Source organism: Leptonychotes weddellii, chromosome 1 (assembly GCF_054177405.1).
Source record: "Leptonychotes weddellii isolate Sample4059 chromosome 1, ASM5417740v2, whole genome shotgun sequence".
Taxonomy (NCBI): domain Eukaryota; kingdom Metazoa; phylum Chordata; class Mammalia; order Carnivora; family Phocidae; genus Leptonychotes; species Leptonychotes weddellii.
Genome location: NC_138369.1, coordinates 118,713,890 through 118,729,656, shown reverse-complemented (window position 1 = coordinate 118,729,656; position 15,767 = coordinate 118,713,890). Strand labels below are relative to the sequence as shown.

Here is a 15,767-nt window from a genome sequence, read left to right as displayed (position 1 = left end):
AAGAGCTTCTACAGAAGAGGTCAATTAGCTTTCACAGAATTACCTTTACTGAAAAAGGTAAAAAACCAAATCCACACAACTCATCTTAGCCTTCCACACTCCTCTACGATTCTTTTTCTAAAATAGCTTAGTCTTTCATTATTCCAAGCAAACAAATGCTCATGGGAGCGGACAACTTCTAACAAATATGCCTTTTTGGTTACCAAGCCCAGAAAATTTTAGAAGCAGATATACTCCCACAACCCCCACTGCAAATCAGAAATCCTCACATAAACAACAGTCTGAGCCCATTTTCTGTGAGGGGACAAGAGATTCTGAAGGCATTACTCTTTATAGCAGCAGATATTCAGAATGATGACACTGACGCTTAATAAGACTACCATAGTTCACGAATTTTAAAGATGCTCATTCTAATACACCACTGAGTCTCATCTCACAATTGATACATTACATTTAAACAAATGACCGTAAGTCTTTTCCTTATCAACAGTGTAGCAGTAACATGTCCTACAACCTGCTGCACCACAGATTCAATGTAATACACATAATTCAATATACCTCTCTTTTTTTTAAAACAAACTACCCTAATACAGGCTTTTAGAACAATTCCTTTCCACTCAAGTCTATCTGTCCAGGCCCTAGGGGCAGCTAAACTCCTAAAGTGCTCTTCCCAGCTCTCTCGACCACGGAGTGCCCCACCCACTTGCCTTTCCCGTCTCTCCGTGACATTTGCTAGTCACCACTTAACTTTCACAAAGCAGTTCCAGCGCCCTTCTGGGAAAGCTTTCTGTCATGAACATCACCAAAGAGACACTCCTTTGCAACCTCACAGTACCCAAGACACTCCATTTCAACTATTTTATTTCATGCTTTACTTCACACTGTGTTTATTAAGCTGTCATTTCTTACTTTTCTCTTCCAGCTGGTTTCCTAACTGTTTTATTCACTGTGGTATTCCCAGTGCCTAGTATGTGGTTGGTAAATGTTTAAAAAAAAAAATGCTAGTTGAATGAATGAATCAATCAATCAAGGACTTAGGGTCTTAGATTGCTGTTCTCCCCCAGTCTTGTCCAGAACTCACGACAGGAACTGGTCTGAGAGTGCCAGCCTCGACGTTTCCTCTCCCAGGGACCAACACAGCACACCATCACCATTAACCCCATCCCACCAAAGGGCCATGAGGCACCAGAGTCACCGTAACCAGCCCAAACCGCATGGTGGGAAGAGAAGTCCTGACACATCACCCCCAAAAGGCTCTTACTTACCATGCTTTTACATAGAAGCCCCAGGATCTCCAGCAACAGGGAAGTAGCTTTGCCCAGGGGTCTCAGAGGTTTTGTAATCTCCCTACAGGGAAAGAAAAATACAGTGAGTGTTGACAGCCTCCAAAGCCCTCTCAGTACACTACCCCATCCCTCCCTAAACCCAGGCATTGTACCTGCCATATATGCCTCCCCTCCCCAACTTTGTCTTTACCTCCCCTGAATCCCAAAAAGGGGGCTTACCTGAACAGCTCCCCCATAGGTACCCCACCTTCCTGCAGAATGGGCGTTACGAGTTCTGCTAGGTAGAGCCACACGTGGGGGATGTCAATTTCCATGTCTTCCGCCAGTTCTAAGATTTCATACAGCCTGCAAATGGAATTCAAAGTCAGGGCATTCTAGGGGAACCTGGGTGGCTCAGTCAGTTGAGCGTCCGACTCTTGATTTTGGCTCAGGTCATGATCTTGGGGTCTTGGGATCAAGCCCCATGTTGGGCTCCACACTCAGCAGGGAGTCTGCCTGAAGATTTTCTTCCCCTCTCCCTCTCTTTCTCCTAATAAAAATAAATCTTAAAAAAAAAAGTCAGGGGGCGCCTGGGTGGCTCAGTTGGTTAAGCGACTGCCTTCGGCTCAGGTCATGATCCTGGAGTCCCGGGATCGAGTCCCGCATCGGGCTCCCTGCTCGGCGGGGAGTCTGCTTCTCCCTCTGACCCTCCCCCCTCTCATGCTCTCTCTCTCTCATTCTCTCTCTCAAATAAATAAATAAAATCTTTAAAAAAAAAAAAAAAAAAAAAAGTCAGGGTATTCTAGGAAAGGTAAGCCGGACTCTGGGGCAACATGGCATTGTTAAAGGATCAATTGCGGACCCCCTCAAGAACACTTCCTAAACAGGGGGCAACTATCTCAAGCTAAGGCCACACTCTTGTCCTTGCATGGTATACCCTAGCCCTGCCAAAAGTCACGCTGACCAGGATGGCTGAGGAACCTACACTCTTATCCAAGGCTGCATGCGTCCTACAAAGGAGGAAAGTCTGTGGGTCTGTAAAAGCAGAAGGCCCTCAGAAGGCATACCCTTGGTAGTACTGAGCAGTGGAGAGGTGCCCGGCCAAAAGCAGCTGGTGCAGCAGCCGCCCCATATGCTCACGAGCAATGGTGCTGCGCTCCAGTGTTGACTCAATGCCATGCCGCACAAAGATGAAGAGCAGGGAGGGTGAGGCCAGCTCCTGTACGCACTGCACTGCCTCCTATAGGGGTGCGGAAGGAGGGAGAGGGCAGTCACCGTTTGGTCCAGGCCGGTGAACACATGTCCCGCCCGCTCTGCTGTCGCTCAGACCCCACCCAGAGCCTACCTTCAGGTCATTGAGATGGAGGTATTCCTCAATGATGGCCTTGGATTTCTTCTCCAGCTCTTCCTCAGAAAGCGCAGCCTTCGGGGGGCTCACCGGGGGCAGGGTGGCTTCTCGCTTCACTAAAGGGGAAGGACAGATTCAACACCCTTTAGTTTTTTCTTTTTAAGACTTTATTTATTCTAGAGAGAGAAAGCAAGAAATAGAGCACAAGCAGAGGAGGAGGGGCGGCAGGGGGGAGGAGCAGGCTCCCCGCTGAGCAGGGAGGCCAATGTGGGGCTCCATCCTAACCTGAGCCCAAGGCAGACGCTTAACCCACTGAGCCACCCAGGCGCCCCATGGAGACTCTTCAGTTCTAATTTTCCTAGGCCCGGAGCTCTGAAGATTGGAGACTGGCTAGACCCAAACCCACACCTTTCCCTTCCTCTCCCAGCCCCTTACCGGCATCCCGTCCGCGGTCCCGATCCTCTGTGAGGCTAGCTGCCTTGCGCAGTCCCTCAGGCTGGGAGGGCCGCTCTCTACTCCGCTCTTCCACTTCCTTACTGAAGCTCCGCTTGGTGGCAGGTGTCCGAGAGCGATCGAGCCGGTCCCCACGGTCACCTCCCCGTTCACTCCGCTCTAGGCGGTCTCCCCGGTCCCCAGCTTTCTCACCTCTTTCCCGACTCAAGCTACTCCTAGAGAAAAAAACAGGCATGTCACCTCTCACCTGTACCACCGAGGTGTTCTCTCGTATAGCTATCCAACATGCTGAGCAACCATCAGGCCTAGTTCCCGGCATCAGGAATGTGCTCCAATTTAGCTAGGGGCTCTGATTACAGGTGTGAGGATTCCTATGGCAACGCCCAAAGCCCATCACAGTAGTCCCCGCGTGAAGAACGGAGACACCCAGGAAACCTCACCTCTGCACCACACGTCTGCTATCGGTGCTTTCTGTAGGTACTGCTTGTTGGAGGGCTGAGAAGCGGTTCAAGGTACTAGTAGCTGGACGAGCAGCTTCTGATGCTGGGGAGGCAGAAGGCCCAGATCAAAATCTCTTCCCACATTCTCCCATTCTATCTCCTACTTGCCAGTTTAGGACACTTGGTCCTACTCCCAACACAAACACAGTTCATTCAGTCCTAGTCCCGAGCATAGGCCTCCTGTTATTACCTAACCACTTGGTACCAAAAGCCTCCCCTACAAACAAGGCTCTGCCCTCAAGAAAGAAAAAACAGCCACCCAACTCTTTACAATGGCCTCCATACCTGCATCGGAGGGCTTGGCTCCTGAGCCCCCACTGCTGCCCTTGCCCCAGCTCAATCGTCCTCCAGGTGCAAAGAGCTGGTTGTTAGAATCAATGGAGCCAGGCTGAGGGAGGAAAGGGAACGGAGACATCAAGAGTCTGATCTGGCCAAAGCCCACTGCTACACAGTAGCAAATGGCCTAGACCAGGGACCGGGCAAACTTTTCCTGTAAAAGACCAAATAGTAAATACTTCAGGCTTTGCAGGCCATACAGTTTCTATTTCAACTATTCCACTCGGCCACTGTTGCACAAAAGCAGTCACAGACGATACTTAAGGGGAATGAATATGGCTGTGTTATAATAAAACCAAGGACACTGAAATTTACATTTTGAATAATTTCATATTACATAGTATCATCCACTTTATCTTTTTCAACCGTTAAAAAAGCGTAAAGACCAGTTGTTAGCTGTGGAATATAGAGAAGCAAGGAATGGGCCAGGTTTGCTATGTGAGTTTGCTAACCACTGGCCCAGACAGATGTGAATATACCCCCTTCAGCTGGCAGTCCCGTCTCTAGCAATCTAACCAGTTAGTCTAAGAGGAAAAATTCAGCCATCACCTTTCCAACTTCAGAAAGTGAGGGGACCAAGATCCTCACCTAGGCTCACTGCCTGTTTGATCCCTCTTTACCCTCCCCATGACCACCACCACTCCCTCCAATACACCACCCACTACCTTCGTGATCTTGGTGAGTCGTGAGGTGTCGATAGGGCGACTGCCCTTGCTGATGGGGACTGTGTTCCAGCCACCATCATCCACAAGTGGGAGGCCACGGCCTGGGACAAAGAGGAGAGACAGCATATTGCAATAATGAATACCTCCAAGCACTGCTATTGCCTGGGGCCGCCCCCAGCCCCCCTTCCTCAGATCCTCAGTTCCATCATGTGGTCTCAGTGGCCCAGACACGTGGCACTAACAAAAAGTCATCAGTGGAAAGCGTAACCCCTCACCCTGCCCCCTCCTTAATCTGAGCCTCAGACTCACTAATGGGTGGGCCTGCGGGGCCGCCCCGACGCTTGTCGCTGCCCTTGGCCATTAGCTGCTGCACTTTTACGTGTTCCCAGTGCTCCTCCATCTCAGCCTCCTTGTGGATCTGGTCAATGGTCTTGGGACCCTGGTCCCCACGGCGTGGCACCCAATTGCTCTGTAGGGACAGAAGGCCAGTCACAAGGTAATTATATCAGAGGGCCAGACAAAGCAATGCTGGGAACTGGGGGCTATGGCGTACAGGCAGCCGACCAGCAGTGGGAAGGAGAGGACACACACCCGTCGCAGATCCAGCACATCCTGCAGCATAAAGCGGATTCGGGACGAAGTCTTCTTTTCCTTAATGATTTTTTCCATCTGGTTGAAATACTGATCCATGCGGGGCTAGGAAGAAGCAAAGGGATCAGGTCAGGAACTTGTAACACCTCAGCTCCAACTGCAGGCCCGGCCCCTCCTCAGACCCTCAGCTCCATCACTGTGGCTCAGTGGCCCACACACAACAGCCCGACAAGGAGTTTGTGAGTGGACAGCAGGCCCCAGGCACTTCAGCCTGTCCCATTCCACATCCCAGGACCCCTACCTTGGCTTTTTCAAAGTCCAGATCTTTGCCAATGGTAGTGAGCAGACGACAAAGGCATTCAAGGGACTCTTCATCATGGTTCTTAAGTAGTTTAACCACACAGTCATGCATTATCGCTTCTGTTAACATCTTCAGCTTGAACAACTCCCCAATAAACTTGATATTCCCTAAAGAGCGCCGCCGGGCTATGTCTCGAGCCTCTTCCAACTCTTCCTTCAGGCGTCCCCGTTCCTCTGCCTGGAATTATATGGCAGAAATCCATCAAAAAGGTACCCAGACACTGGGCTAAAAACCCTTCTCTCCTCCACTATCTGGATTCCTAACCCTAGCAGCAAGTATTCCTGTCTTAAGGCAGAGAAACCCCCAAAACACCATCACCCCCAACCCCCTTTTACCTCCCCCCACCCCATTCTATAGCCGAGCAGCAACTGGGTGGATGGACAGTGGGCTTGGTGGGTTTTCTCTCACCGTAGCAGCTTCATCCATCTCTTTTTGCTTCTTCTCAAAAACCTCATCATCATCTTTGTCTTTTTCAAACTCTTTCTGACATCGATTCAACAACAGTTTTCGGAAATTCACAGTCACTGTTGGCTTTTCTGTAGTGGGCACTTTGAGCTGTATGTCAAAGAGAACATCACATTTAAGCTGGTCCCGAGTGGGAAGGCCCTCCAAGGGTCTTTAGCTACCTAACCCAGGAAGACCCTTGGCCCCCACTCTGCCACCTCCTGGCTGCCATCAACAGCACAGGCTGGAAGAGAACCAAGAAGCTGGACTCAAGGAGTCCTAGGGAGAGAAGTAGGAAATTAGACCACAAGGTTCAGTAGCAGTGGACACTAACCGCCATGAGGCAGCGGCACATGTTGGCATAGGCCACAGAGAAGTTGGGCTCTGAAATGGCCTTCTCGAAGATAAGATCAATGACCCCTTTGAGGCGTTCCTCGGTGTCAATGGCCAGCTGCGTCACCTGCTTCATCAGCTGCTGGAACATCTGGGGTGTCAGCTTATTCAGGATGGAGCGCACCCTGCGGAACAGGTCCTGGGAGAGGGGACAGAGAAGACTCAGAATCCAGTGAGCTTCTCAGAAGAGGTTGCTGGGAGTGATGGGAGAGGTCGTAGGGACTCAAGTAGCCACTAGTCATAAGGATGACAGAAGCAAAGAGGGCAGAGCTGGCTCAGAGGGCAGACCTTGAGAAGAAACAGCAAAAGCAGCACTGGCCGGTACCTGCGTTTTGCTGCCATCAGCATCCTCCTCCCCTCGATCCTTATCAGCGGCCGTCCGCTTGCTGCTGGGTTTCCAGGCTTTCTCCGCTTTGTTCAACTTTATATCTTCGGTCATTAACACTGTGGCAATGATCTTGCGGGGCTCCTTTCGGGGGCCCTGTTGAGATCGCCGGGGTCCCAGACCAGCCTGCTAAGCAAGGGGTGAGGCCAAGTGAAGACACAGAGCAAGTCAGCACAACTGTGCCACCGCTACCACACCCCCCCCAGGGCAGACTCCCCCTCCCCGCAGCAAGACAAGGGAGCCGTTCCCCAACCCCCCCCCCAACCATCTGTCCCCCTAGCCAGTCCCACTCACCGGCCCTCGGGGCAGCTCCCCACCTGGCCCACCCCTTGGGGGCCCACGGTTGCTAAGGGCTGGTCGGCCAAGGTTGGCAAAGGAAGGAGTGAAGTCTGGACCACAATTGATGCCTTGAAGTTTAGTGGGGTCCAGTGGTCGCAGTGGTGTTTTATTGGCCTGCAAAGAGGACAGGGAAGGCATGAGAAATAAGCTATGGCTCCTGACTACTCTTTCAGGACCTCAGGCTCCTCCCCAGCCAGCCAGCCAGCCAGCCCAAACTGACCCTCCCCCCTCAAGTCTACCAACCTTATCCAACACCACATCGCTGATATGGGGCAATCCCTCCGGCTTCTGCATACTGGCAAAGATGAACTGAAAGCCAAGCAGGAACTCACGGTCATAACGCTTTTTCTCTTCAAGGTTTAGAGGCTTCCACTGATCTACGAGGAAGACGAGATGAACCAATCATACCTTTGTTTCCTGGGGCCCTGGAAAGAATACCCAACCCTTCTCAACCCTTCCTTCAGAATATGTTTTTTGTTTTTTTTTTAAGATTTTATTTACTTATTTGAGAGAGCAAGCGAGCAGAAAGAGAGAGAGAGAACACGAGTGAGGGGAGGGGCAGAGGGAGAGGAAGAAGCAGGCTCCCCACCGAGCAGGGAGCCCGACGCTCAGCTCAGTCCCAGAACCCTGGGATCATAACCCGAACCCAAGACAGATGCTTAACCAGCTGAGCCACCCAGGTGCCCCAGCATACCTGATTTATACTCATACTTCTGTTCCCCGGGCTGGATGTTCTCAGCATTGTGAATTTTGTCTTCCTTTGAGTCCCAGGTCTCGTCTGCTTCCTCAGGCCTCGGGGATGCACTGCTGCCCTCAGGCTCCAGACCAGGACTGGTGCCCACAGGAGGCTGATTCTCCACTTCTGGTACTCCTGGGCTCACCTGTAACCGTAGGACATTCCATTTTGGTTGCAGTATGACTAGTGTTCATACCCAAACTCTGCCCTCTCTTTCTGCTCCCTTACCTCCTTGAAGGCATCTAGAAGATCTCCCACAGCCTCCTTCTTATTGAGCTCCTTAATTTTCCGTCTCTTCTTTGGCACAGACACCGCCACTATTTGGGGGGTAAGAAAAATGGGAATAACTTATGCAGTACCCCTAATCCCTGGGGAAATTAAAAAAAAAGTAGCTACTCTACAGTATTTCCTCCTTCCATCACACCCACTCCAGACTTAAAATTCCTTAATCTTGGAATTTTCTCTCTTAGGTTCCATCAAAGGGCTTCTATGACCCAGACACAGTGGCACAAATGAGAGGTCATCACTACAGAGAAAACCCCACACCTTCCAGCCTGCCCCACTTCCACCATCCAGCCACACCTCACCTTGGGTGGCGGCTGCTGCCTCCAAATTCTGAGATAGGTGGGCTGCAACGGGGGTGCTCTCTGGGGGGAGAAGTTCCTCTCCTCCTTTCTGACCCTCAGCGTCTCCTGCTTCTCCTTCTTCTTCCTCTTCTTCCTCTTCCTCCATTTCCTCCTCCTGAGCTGGGGAAGTAGCTGGAGGAGCCACAGCTGGAGCGGCAGAGAGGACGGTGTGGGAAGCCACTGACGCTGTCACCTCCTTGGCCTGCTCCCTTGGCTCACTGACTGGGCTTAAGTCCACAGCTGGTGGCGAGGGGGCTCCGTTGAGCAGTTCCTCAGGTTGGGCAGTTGGAGCAATGGGCATGGGGGATTCGGAGGGACAAGCTGGGGGAGGGAGAGGAGCAAGCTCTGGGCTCGACTCCACCTCTGGTTCCAGATCCTCAGATGGGACCATGCCATTCGGTTCAGGAAGAATTTCCTCTTTGTGAGATGCAGAGGGGGTGGAAACCTGGAGAGGACTGGAAGAGAACTCAGATTCTGGAATTGGTTTGCTAAGTGTCACTTCTACTTCCAGTATGGGTTCAGCAAGGGGAGTGGGTTCTGGAGAGAGGCAATACGGCTCCCCAGTTTCACGGGGCATGGGGGTGGATTCTTCTACAGACATTTGGATCATCCCCGTTGTCACCGTGTCCCCAGGAATGGAGAGGACTGCGAGATTAGGCTCAGACCCCGGTTCCAAGATTGGGGGTGGTGATGGGGTCGGACAAGGTGATGAAGGCTGGGATTCTGAAGGGCTGTGTTCTGGGCCAGGCAGCCCCGGTCGGCTCCCAATGATTGCTCCCTGGGACCGGTCATCTGCGCCACAAGGAAAGATGATAAGTAATTAGAGGCACGTCTTCACTGCTGTTGTTTGTCCTCCTCCCAGCCAAGACATTCCCAGCCTAACACCCACCCCTGCCATCTTATCCCACCTAAGCCTTTTCTCTTCTCACCCAACATCTGCTCCACTCACAAAATCCCACTACCTAAAACCTAAGGTCATTCTTCTCTGGCACCCAGGTCAAGTTACTCCACCTCCTCAGCATGTGAAATTGTCACACTCCTTTTCCCCATTAAAGCTCTGCCCCACGCCTGGGTGGCTCAGTTGGTTAAGCGACTGCCTTCGGCTCAGGTCATGATCCTGGAGTCCCTGGATCGAGTCCCACATCAGGCTCCCTGCTCGGCAGGGAGTCTGCTTCTCCCTCTGACCCTCCTCCCTCTCATGCTCTCTGTCTCTCATTCTCTCTGTCTCAAATAAATAAATAAAATCTTTAAAAAAAAAAAAAAAAAAGCTCTGCCCCACCTGCTTACCTACCTGGCCGAATAACAACAGCAACCTGGGGGGTCTCCCCATTAGCTTGAGGCTCCAGACCACCTCCCGTCTGCAGAACACAAAGGGTTACCAAGTTTGCCCCGATGAGGCCCACAACCCTTCTCTATTAGAGCCATTTCTACTTTAACTCTGCCTAAAAACCCAGGAAAGCAGACAAAGAAATCCCTTCGTTGAAAGAAAAGATCAAAGGACTTGGAAACCCCAGTCAGAACAGCCATCCTAGCCAGGGCCTCACTCAAAGATCAGACAATACCTGGGGAGGGGTGGGTGTGGAGGCGGTGCGGGCCCCAGACATGATCTCCTCCGTGATATCCTTCCCTCCTTGGTTTGGATCTCGAATTCGGATCTGGGGAAAGAAAGCTCCGGGATGAGTGGGAAATAGGAGGAGCCCACCTCTCCACCCTGCCCCACTTCTAAGACTCCAGGCCAACCCCCCACCCCCCACTGGGAAGCAGGTGGGTGGGTGCCAGAAACCCCATGAGTTCTACTGTCAACCCATCCAGCTCATCTTGTACTCCCTTCCCTGGCCCCCACCCCTAAGAGACCCCTGACCTCACAGAGCAGCCCCATACATCACAATGCCCCTCCCTCCCTCAACCCTGCCCCACCAGCAGTCCCCAAGCCCCTGGCTGCACACCATGGGGCCCAGGACCCCCACCTAGCACCCATACAGCTCACTTGTGGCTAGTCTGCCTGATCTCTGGGGGCAGGGCCCAGATCCAGTGGGTGGAGCCAGGGTGACTCAGCGGCTTCCCCAGCCCTGGCACCCTATTCTGGGCACCACGCCCAGGGCTTGAGGATTGAGCAGAGGCGGAGGCCTCAAGAGCTTCCAGGACTGGGAGGTGGGGGCTGGGGCCACAGAAAACAAACCATTTCCAAGACCAGCCACCAGAAACCCCAAACCATACATAGATCTTACGGACCCCCAGAACCTGGGTCTCTCAGGAACTCCTGCACTAGCCTCTTCAGTCTTCCCATGAGCCACTTCTACACTGAAGTCTCAGTCCTTACAAAGAACCTGAGCACTTCACAGATCTCCATTCTCTAACCACTCCCAGCTGAAGACCTCCTTCCTCAACTTTCTGCTCCCTGACCCACAAGGCGCCTGACCTTGATTCTCCCTTTCCCAGATGTCCCAGAGCCCCTTGCTGTTACTCACAGTCTTCCGCTCCCTCTTGGGAGCAATCTGGGGTGGCTGGTTCATCAAAACTGGGGCGGGGGCCACACCAGTGGGAAACTGCTGCACACCCTGGGCTGGGTAGTAGGCGCCAGCTTGGGGGAGAGAGGGGAGACACAGGAAGAATGGTGGCAGCGTCAGGGCCCAACCATATACAGATGCCTGCTTGAACGCCTCCCATCCCCAAAACCTCTCATCACCCACAGCCGGCCCCTTGCCCTGCCCCACCCACCTCCCCAAGGGAATTAGGTGTCTATCAAAGCTGGGGAACCAGTCTGAACTGCGTTTACAAGAATTCCTGACACTGACATACACACACCTCGTAGACAGGCACTCCTTCCCCACCACATACCAGCTCCCACTACCAGGACTTCAGTTTCTCTTCTACCCTATAAGGTATTATGTATGCCCCCAACACCCAGCAACACACACACATGTATTCTGAGGGAGCAGTAACTACTTAACCTGAAACAGAATCAGGTCTTTGGCTGGGAATGAGAAAAACAGATTTGCCAACCCTGTTCCACTCAACCTGAGTCCAGTTCCAGTCTCCAGCCCTTTGCTAAGGGGCAAGGAAACAAAAAGTAACATTATGAACCAGGCCCAGGATGTGGAAAAACTAATTCCTTAAAGCAATGGTCTCCAAAATGGGATGTGTTCTTTAATCTCATCCATAATCTCCACTTGTTTTTGACAAGCAACATTAAGTGTGTTGTTTAAATGATGCATACGTATAAACAAACAAAAACATACATGTATTAGAGGTACATACTCAAAATTTTTCCTGATGATCAAAAAATTTTGGAAACCACTGCCATAAAGAACAGACTAATCCTTTCCTAGAATATAAATGAAAAACAGCTACAAAACCTCCCAAATCCATGTTACATGGGCTCCCACCAACCATGGAACAAGTGTCAGAGGGAATGTTTACTAAGAGGCCCTCAAACTTGTGCCTGATCCTAAATTCTTGGACACAGGGAGGACTCCCAACTCTCACCAATAGGATAAAATGCTCTGCCCTGCGCCCTTACCGCCCCCACCCACCCAACACCAGTTTCACATTAAACACCAATCCCTACTACCTACTAACCCTATCATTTCTAGACCGAGGAATGAGCCGAGGAAGGGTCAAGGAATTCGTAGGCGAGTTTAGATGCTCCCTGGGACTCTCTCACCTGACCCTCCCCTGCTTACCGTAAGTCCCAAACTCTGTAGGGCTTGCACCCGGATAGAAGCCTGGGGCTCCTGGCTGTACAGGATACTGCTGTGTCGGGACAACATATGTGGAACGCCCCTGGTGGGGAAGGGGGAGGAGGAGGGGAGAGGAGTTGAGGGAGCTTTGAGTACCATATCAGACTACAAAGAGAATGCAGGGCAAGACAGAACAAGCCACTGTGGGCAATGACCAGAAGCGAAGTCACACCTCTGCAGAAGAGATGCGACTAGAGGGTCAGGGTAGGGGAGAGGAGGGTTGGGGTTGAAGGTTCCATGGCTTCCAGCCCCCAAGCCTCCAGCCTCACCTGTCCAGGGATGTAGTAGGCCCCTTGGGAGGCTGAGTAGGAGATCTGGGAAGGGATCATCATTACTTGGGATCCAGCAGGGTAGACATGGGCAGCTGGGCCAGGGCGGGCGGGGGCTGCACTCTGCACTCGGGTGGCTGCACTGCTCGGGGGCTGGGCCCGGCTAGGGTAGAAGTGCTGTCAAGAGGGAGGAAGGCAGTTGGCGTTGGGAAAGGGAGGAAATGGACAGCAAAATGGCAACTCCACAATGTCTCTAGTCTGGAGAGAAATACTGGGGACTTTGCAGCACGGGGGCCAATCCTAACTCACCCAACCAACTGATGGTTAAGCAACTTCTTGTACTCACACGTACCCTCCACATTCAGGTATGCGCTTTGCACACCATGAATATTTACTCCCTCACCGCCGTGCATACTCATGTCACCTCTACCAGGCTACCCCTCTGCAAAGGCTCCCTAACACCCAGATGCATCATGCCTAAGTAAAGCCCTTGTGGGCAACATACTCCCCAACATGCATTGCTCCACCCTAAGGTACAGAGGAGCTAACCACTAACATGCAGTAGTCTCCCAGTTCTCAGATATGCACTCTGCCAAGATCTAGCCTCTAACATGCATTGGTTGGCATGAGACTGAGGACCTCAACAGCAAACAATGTCCCCACCCTGAAGACCCGTCCCTGTGTCTAGCCCTTGACTAGGGTGGAGGTTAAGGGTGAGACCACAAGAGGGTCCAGGATCAGCAAAGGGGTATTACCTGCAGAGACCTGAATCCTCCCTGAGAGCACATGGGGACAGGAAAGAAGAGAATTATCCCCAAGGTGATGAGGAGGAAAACAAAAATGAAAGAGGTAGGACACAAATGCTCCCACTTAGTGAGGAAGAATTTAGAGAACAGAGAAAGGCAAGAACCAGCTGGAGTGTTTATCTTGCCATAGTCCAAAGAGAAAGAAGGGAAGGGGAATGGAGCACTCACGACCTCCCAGGAAAAGGAGGAAATAGGAAAACAGGAGTTGACAGCAGGGCCCAAAGCACTGCTCCCAATTCTCAAGGCACCAGGACCCCTAGTAATGCCACCCCCACTGACTCCATACTCCCCAAGGGGCCAGCCACTGTAAGTAATCAACAGCACAAAGTGCAGAGCCGCATGAAACAACACAGAGCAACTGTCAGGAAATTGGGGCAGGTACACAGCCTCCATAGTTTCCATCCTAGGCCCAAACTGGCCGAAGCTTTCCATGGCTCCCACCCAGGCCCCCTACTCCCCTCCCCACAGCCCCTCACCTGGCGGGGCTGAGAAGGCGTGTTCATTTGTGTCGCTTGTGGCGTACTGAACACCACCGGCGCTGTCTGCCCCGGGGGAAACGCTGGCTGAAGGGGGGAGACCAGAGTTCAGCAAGAGGGGAAACCCGGGGAGGGGGGGCAGAAACATAAGCTGGTAAAGTAAGGGGAGCAGACCTGTGCCAAGAGCTTCAGCAGTCCACATGCCCCCTCTTCCCCATGACAGCCCCTGGGAACAGCCCAGGGGCCCTGTCTCAATTTGGCAGCAGAAAGCTGCACTTTGCCCTGACACAGATGGGGGTGGGAAAATCCAGAGGTTGGAACCTGTTCCTGACCAGCTGCCTGATCTCTCCCACCCCCACCCCAGTCTCTACTAATTCCTCCCTAATTACCTGTGGGAGTCCAGGGGATGGGGCAGGTGGGGGGCCTGTGGGCTGTGGAGCTTTGTTCATTTCATTTGGTGCCACATCAGGGTCCCCCCAGCACCTGTTGGGAAAGAGTGGAGCTCGGAAAGGGGAAGGGACCCAAGCTTAAGGCAAATGGAGTGGGGGAGGGGTTGAAGCAAGGGCTAGGTCCCACACCGAAGTACCAAAGTACCGGAGGCGCGAAGGGGGTGAAGGATCCACCTTACGTCCCCACCAACACGTTGTCAAACCCGCATCACCTCCAACCACCCCCCTGGTCTGCTGAAACAGCCCCCTCACTCACCCCCTCGGTTAAGAATAAGTCCACGGTGCGGCCTACAGGTTCTGGGCATCCGAGGGCCTGGGGTTGGGAGGTGAGGGGTATCAACCTGGCTCCGCGGGGCCCAAGACCAACCAGACCGGAAATTCCAGGTCTCGCTGGCACCAGGCTCCCGGATCACAAACGGAGCTAGCAGCTTCGGCCGTGGTGTCCCCACCCCCCACCTGGGGACACCCGGTTCGGGGCCAGGCCCAGGGGCACACAAGGCACGCCTGCTGCGGGTGGCCGCGGGGGCACCCTCACGGGGCCAGACGCGAGGCCTGCCGCCGCCCAGGAGTGGAGGCCAGGAAGGGCGGGAGTCGGGCTGTAAAAGGCCAGGCGGGCGGCGGCCGAAGAGGAGCCGGTTCCTAGCAAGTGAGGGTCGGCCCGGAGGGCGGGCGGGGCCGGGGGCTCCTCCCTGCCCGCCGCTGCCGCCTCCCTCCCCTGCGCCCTCCCTGCGCAGCGCCGGCCAGTGCCAAAGAACAACGTGTCACTTCCCGGCGGCCGGGCCGCAAAGGGGGGAGGGGGCGGTGGGCCGGCAGCCGCGGTGCCTGCGCCCGCGGGGCCCCCTCGGGTCAGGCCGAGGTGGCACTTCGCGGCTGGCGAACCCGGCACCCTACCAGCCCGCGGGGACCGCATATTCCGGCCCCGCGCTCCCCCACCCCCACCCAGCAGCCAGGCCGGGCCAGGCCGGGCACACGTGGGCCAGAGATCGGGCCCTGACGGGCCGGGGCCCTGGCTTGGGCCGCAGGGCCAGGGCGCCGGGGCGGCTGCGCAGGGTGGCCGGTCCCGGCCCGGATGGCGGCGGATGCGGGGGGAGGGGGTGGGGGGGCCGGGTCGGGCCCGGACATGGCGGCTTTACCTTCAGTCTCCTTCAGTCCGCGCGGCCGAGCCCCACGCAGCCGCACAGACGTAGTCCACAACCATTTCCGGCTCCCCGCACAGATCCCGCTCGGCGGCCACCGCTTCTCCGCAGGCGCAGCCGGCGCCCCCACGTGACCGGCGCAGGGGGCGGAGCTGCGCCCGGCGCCGCGGAGTACATAAGATTTGCCACGCCTCGTCATGTGACAGTCGCTACCCGCCCCCTTGTCCCCTCCCGAACTTTGGAACTTCCAGACCGACCCCCCTCGGCGTCTCTGTTCCGCGGTTCTTTAGTTCATTCATTCTTTGAACAAGCATTTATTGAGTGCATACTAAGTACTGAGTGCTGGCGGCGGAGGCGGGGGGGGGGGGGCGTTGCTGAGAATACCGAAATTTATTAAAGACCCAGTCCTGCCTAAATAAATCATGATACAAATATGAAAAGAAATACAA

At 53.8% G+C, this 15,767-nt stretch overlaps 1 protein-coding gene and 3 non-coding genes across 11 annotated transcripts in view; all 4 read right to left on the bottom strand.

Annotated features, from left to right (window-relative positions):
• Nucleotides 1-15,456, bottom strand: part of EIF4G1 (eukaryotic translation initiation factor 4 gamma 1) — a 19,690-nt gene extending 4,234 nt beyond the window's left edge. The window contains exons 1-28 of one of the 8 annotated variants that reach the window (XM_081830667.1): nucleotides 15,316-15,456; nucleotides 14,439-14,495; nucleotides 14,123-14,216; nucleotides 13,734-13,820; nucleotides 12,452-12,628; nucleotides 12,126-12,225; nucleotides 10,911-11,023; nucleotides 10,005-10,097; nucleotides 9,734-9,800; nucleotides 8,404-9,234; nucleotides 8,045-8,133; nucleotides 7,775-7,961; nucleotides 7,324-7,457; nucleotides 7,036-7,194; nucleotides 6,682-6,870; nucleotides 6,298-6,495; nucleotides 5,928-6,074; nucleotides 5,460-5,696; nucleotides 5,159-5,263; nucleotides 4,877-5,036; nucleotides 4,568-4,668; nucleotides 3,852-3,954; nucleotides 3,507-3,609; nucleotides 3,049-3,281; nucleotides 2,611-2,729; nucleotides 2,333-2,505; nucleotides 1,506-1,631; nucleotides 1,266-1,347 (exon numbers count right to left, since the gene is read on the bottom strand). In XM_081830667.1, the coding sequence (XP_081686793.1) occupies nucleotides 1,266-1,347; nucleotides 1,506-1,631; nucleotides 2,333-2,505; nucleotides 2,611-2,729; nucleotides 3,049-3,281; nucleotides 3,507-3,609; nucleotides 3,852-3,954; nucleotides 4,568-4,668; nucleotides 4,877-5,036; nucleotides 5,159-5,263; nucleotides 5,460-5,696; nucleotides 5,928-6,074; nucleotides 6,298-6,495; nucleotides 6,682-6,870; nucleotides 7,036-7,194; nucleotides 7,324-7,457; nucleotides 7,775-7,961; nucleotides 8,045-8,133; nucleotides 8,404-9,234; nucleotides 9,734-9,800; nucleotides 10,005-10,097; nucleotides 10,911-11,023; nucleotides 12,126-12,225; nucleotides 12,452-12,628; nucleotides 13,734-13,820; nucleotides 14,123-14,182 (4,173 nt within the window). In that variant the 5' untranslated portion in view covers nucleotides 14,183-14,216; nucleotides 14,439-14,495; nucleotides 15,316-15,456. The remainder of the gene's footprint in view (nucleotides 1-1,265; nucleotides 1,348-1,505; nucleotides 1,632-2,332; nucleotides 2,506-2,610; nucleotides 2,730-3,048; nucleotides 3,282-3,506; nucleotides 3,610-3,851; nucleotides 3,955-4,567; nucleotides 4,669-4,876; nucleotides 5,037-5,158; nucleotides 5,264-5,459; nucleotides 5,697-5,927; nucleotides 6,075-6,297; nucleotides 6,496-6,681; nucleotides 6,871-7,035; nucleotides 7,195-7,323; nucleotides 7,458-7,774; nucleotides 7,962-8,044; nucleotides 8,134-8,403; nucleotides 9,235-9,733; nucleotides 9,801-10,004; nucleotides 10,098-10,910; nucleotides 11,024-12,125; nucleotides 12,226-12,451; nucleotides 12,629-13,733; nucleotides 13,821-14,122; nucleotides 14,217-14,438; nucleotides 14,496-15,315) is intronic. The other 7 variants (XM_081830679.1, XM_081830687.1, XM_081830692.1 and 4 more) reach the window with 7 other exon arrangements.
• Nucleotides 4,752-4,827, bottom strand: LOC115938827 (small nucleolar RNA SNORD66). The gene has a single exon (XR_004073844.1). It is a non-coding gene; the product is annotated as a small nucleolar RNA SNORD66 (small nucleolar RNA).
• On the bottom strand, nucleotides 5,331-5,407 carry LOC115938828 (small nucleolar RNA SNORD66). The gene has a single exon (XR_004073845.1). It is a non-coding gene; the product is annotated as a small nucleolar RNA SNORD66 (small nucleolar RNA).
• LOC115938829 (small nucleolar RNA SNORD66) lies at nucleotides 8,278-8,348 on the bottom strand. Its single transcript, XR_004073846.1, has one exon. It is a non-coding gene; the product is annotated as a small nucleolar RNA SNORD66 (small nucleolar RNA).
• Nucleotides 15,457-15,767: the final 311 nt, after the last annotated feature.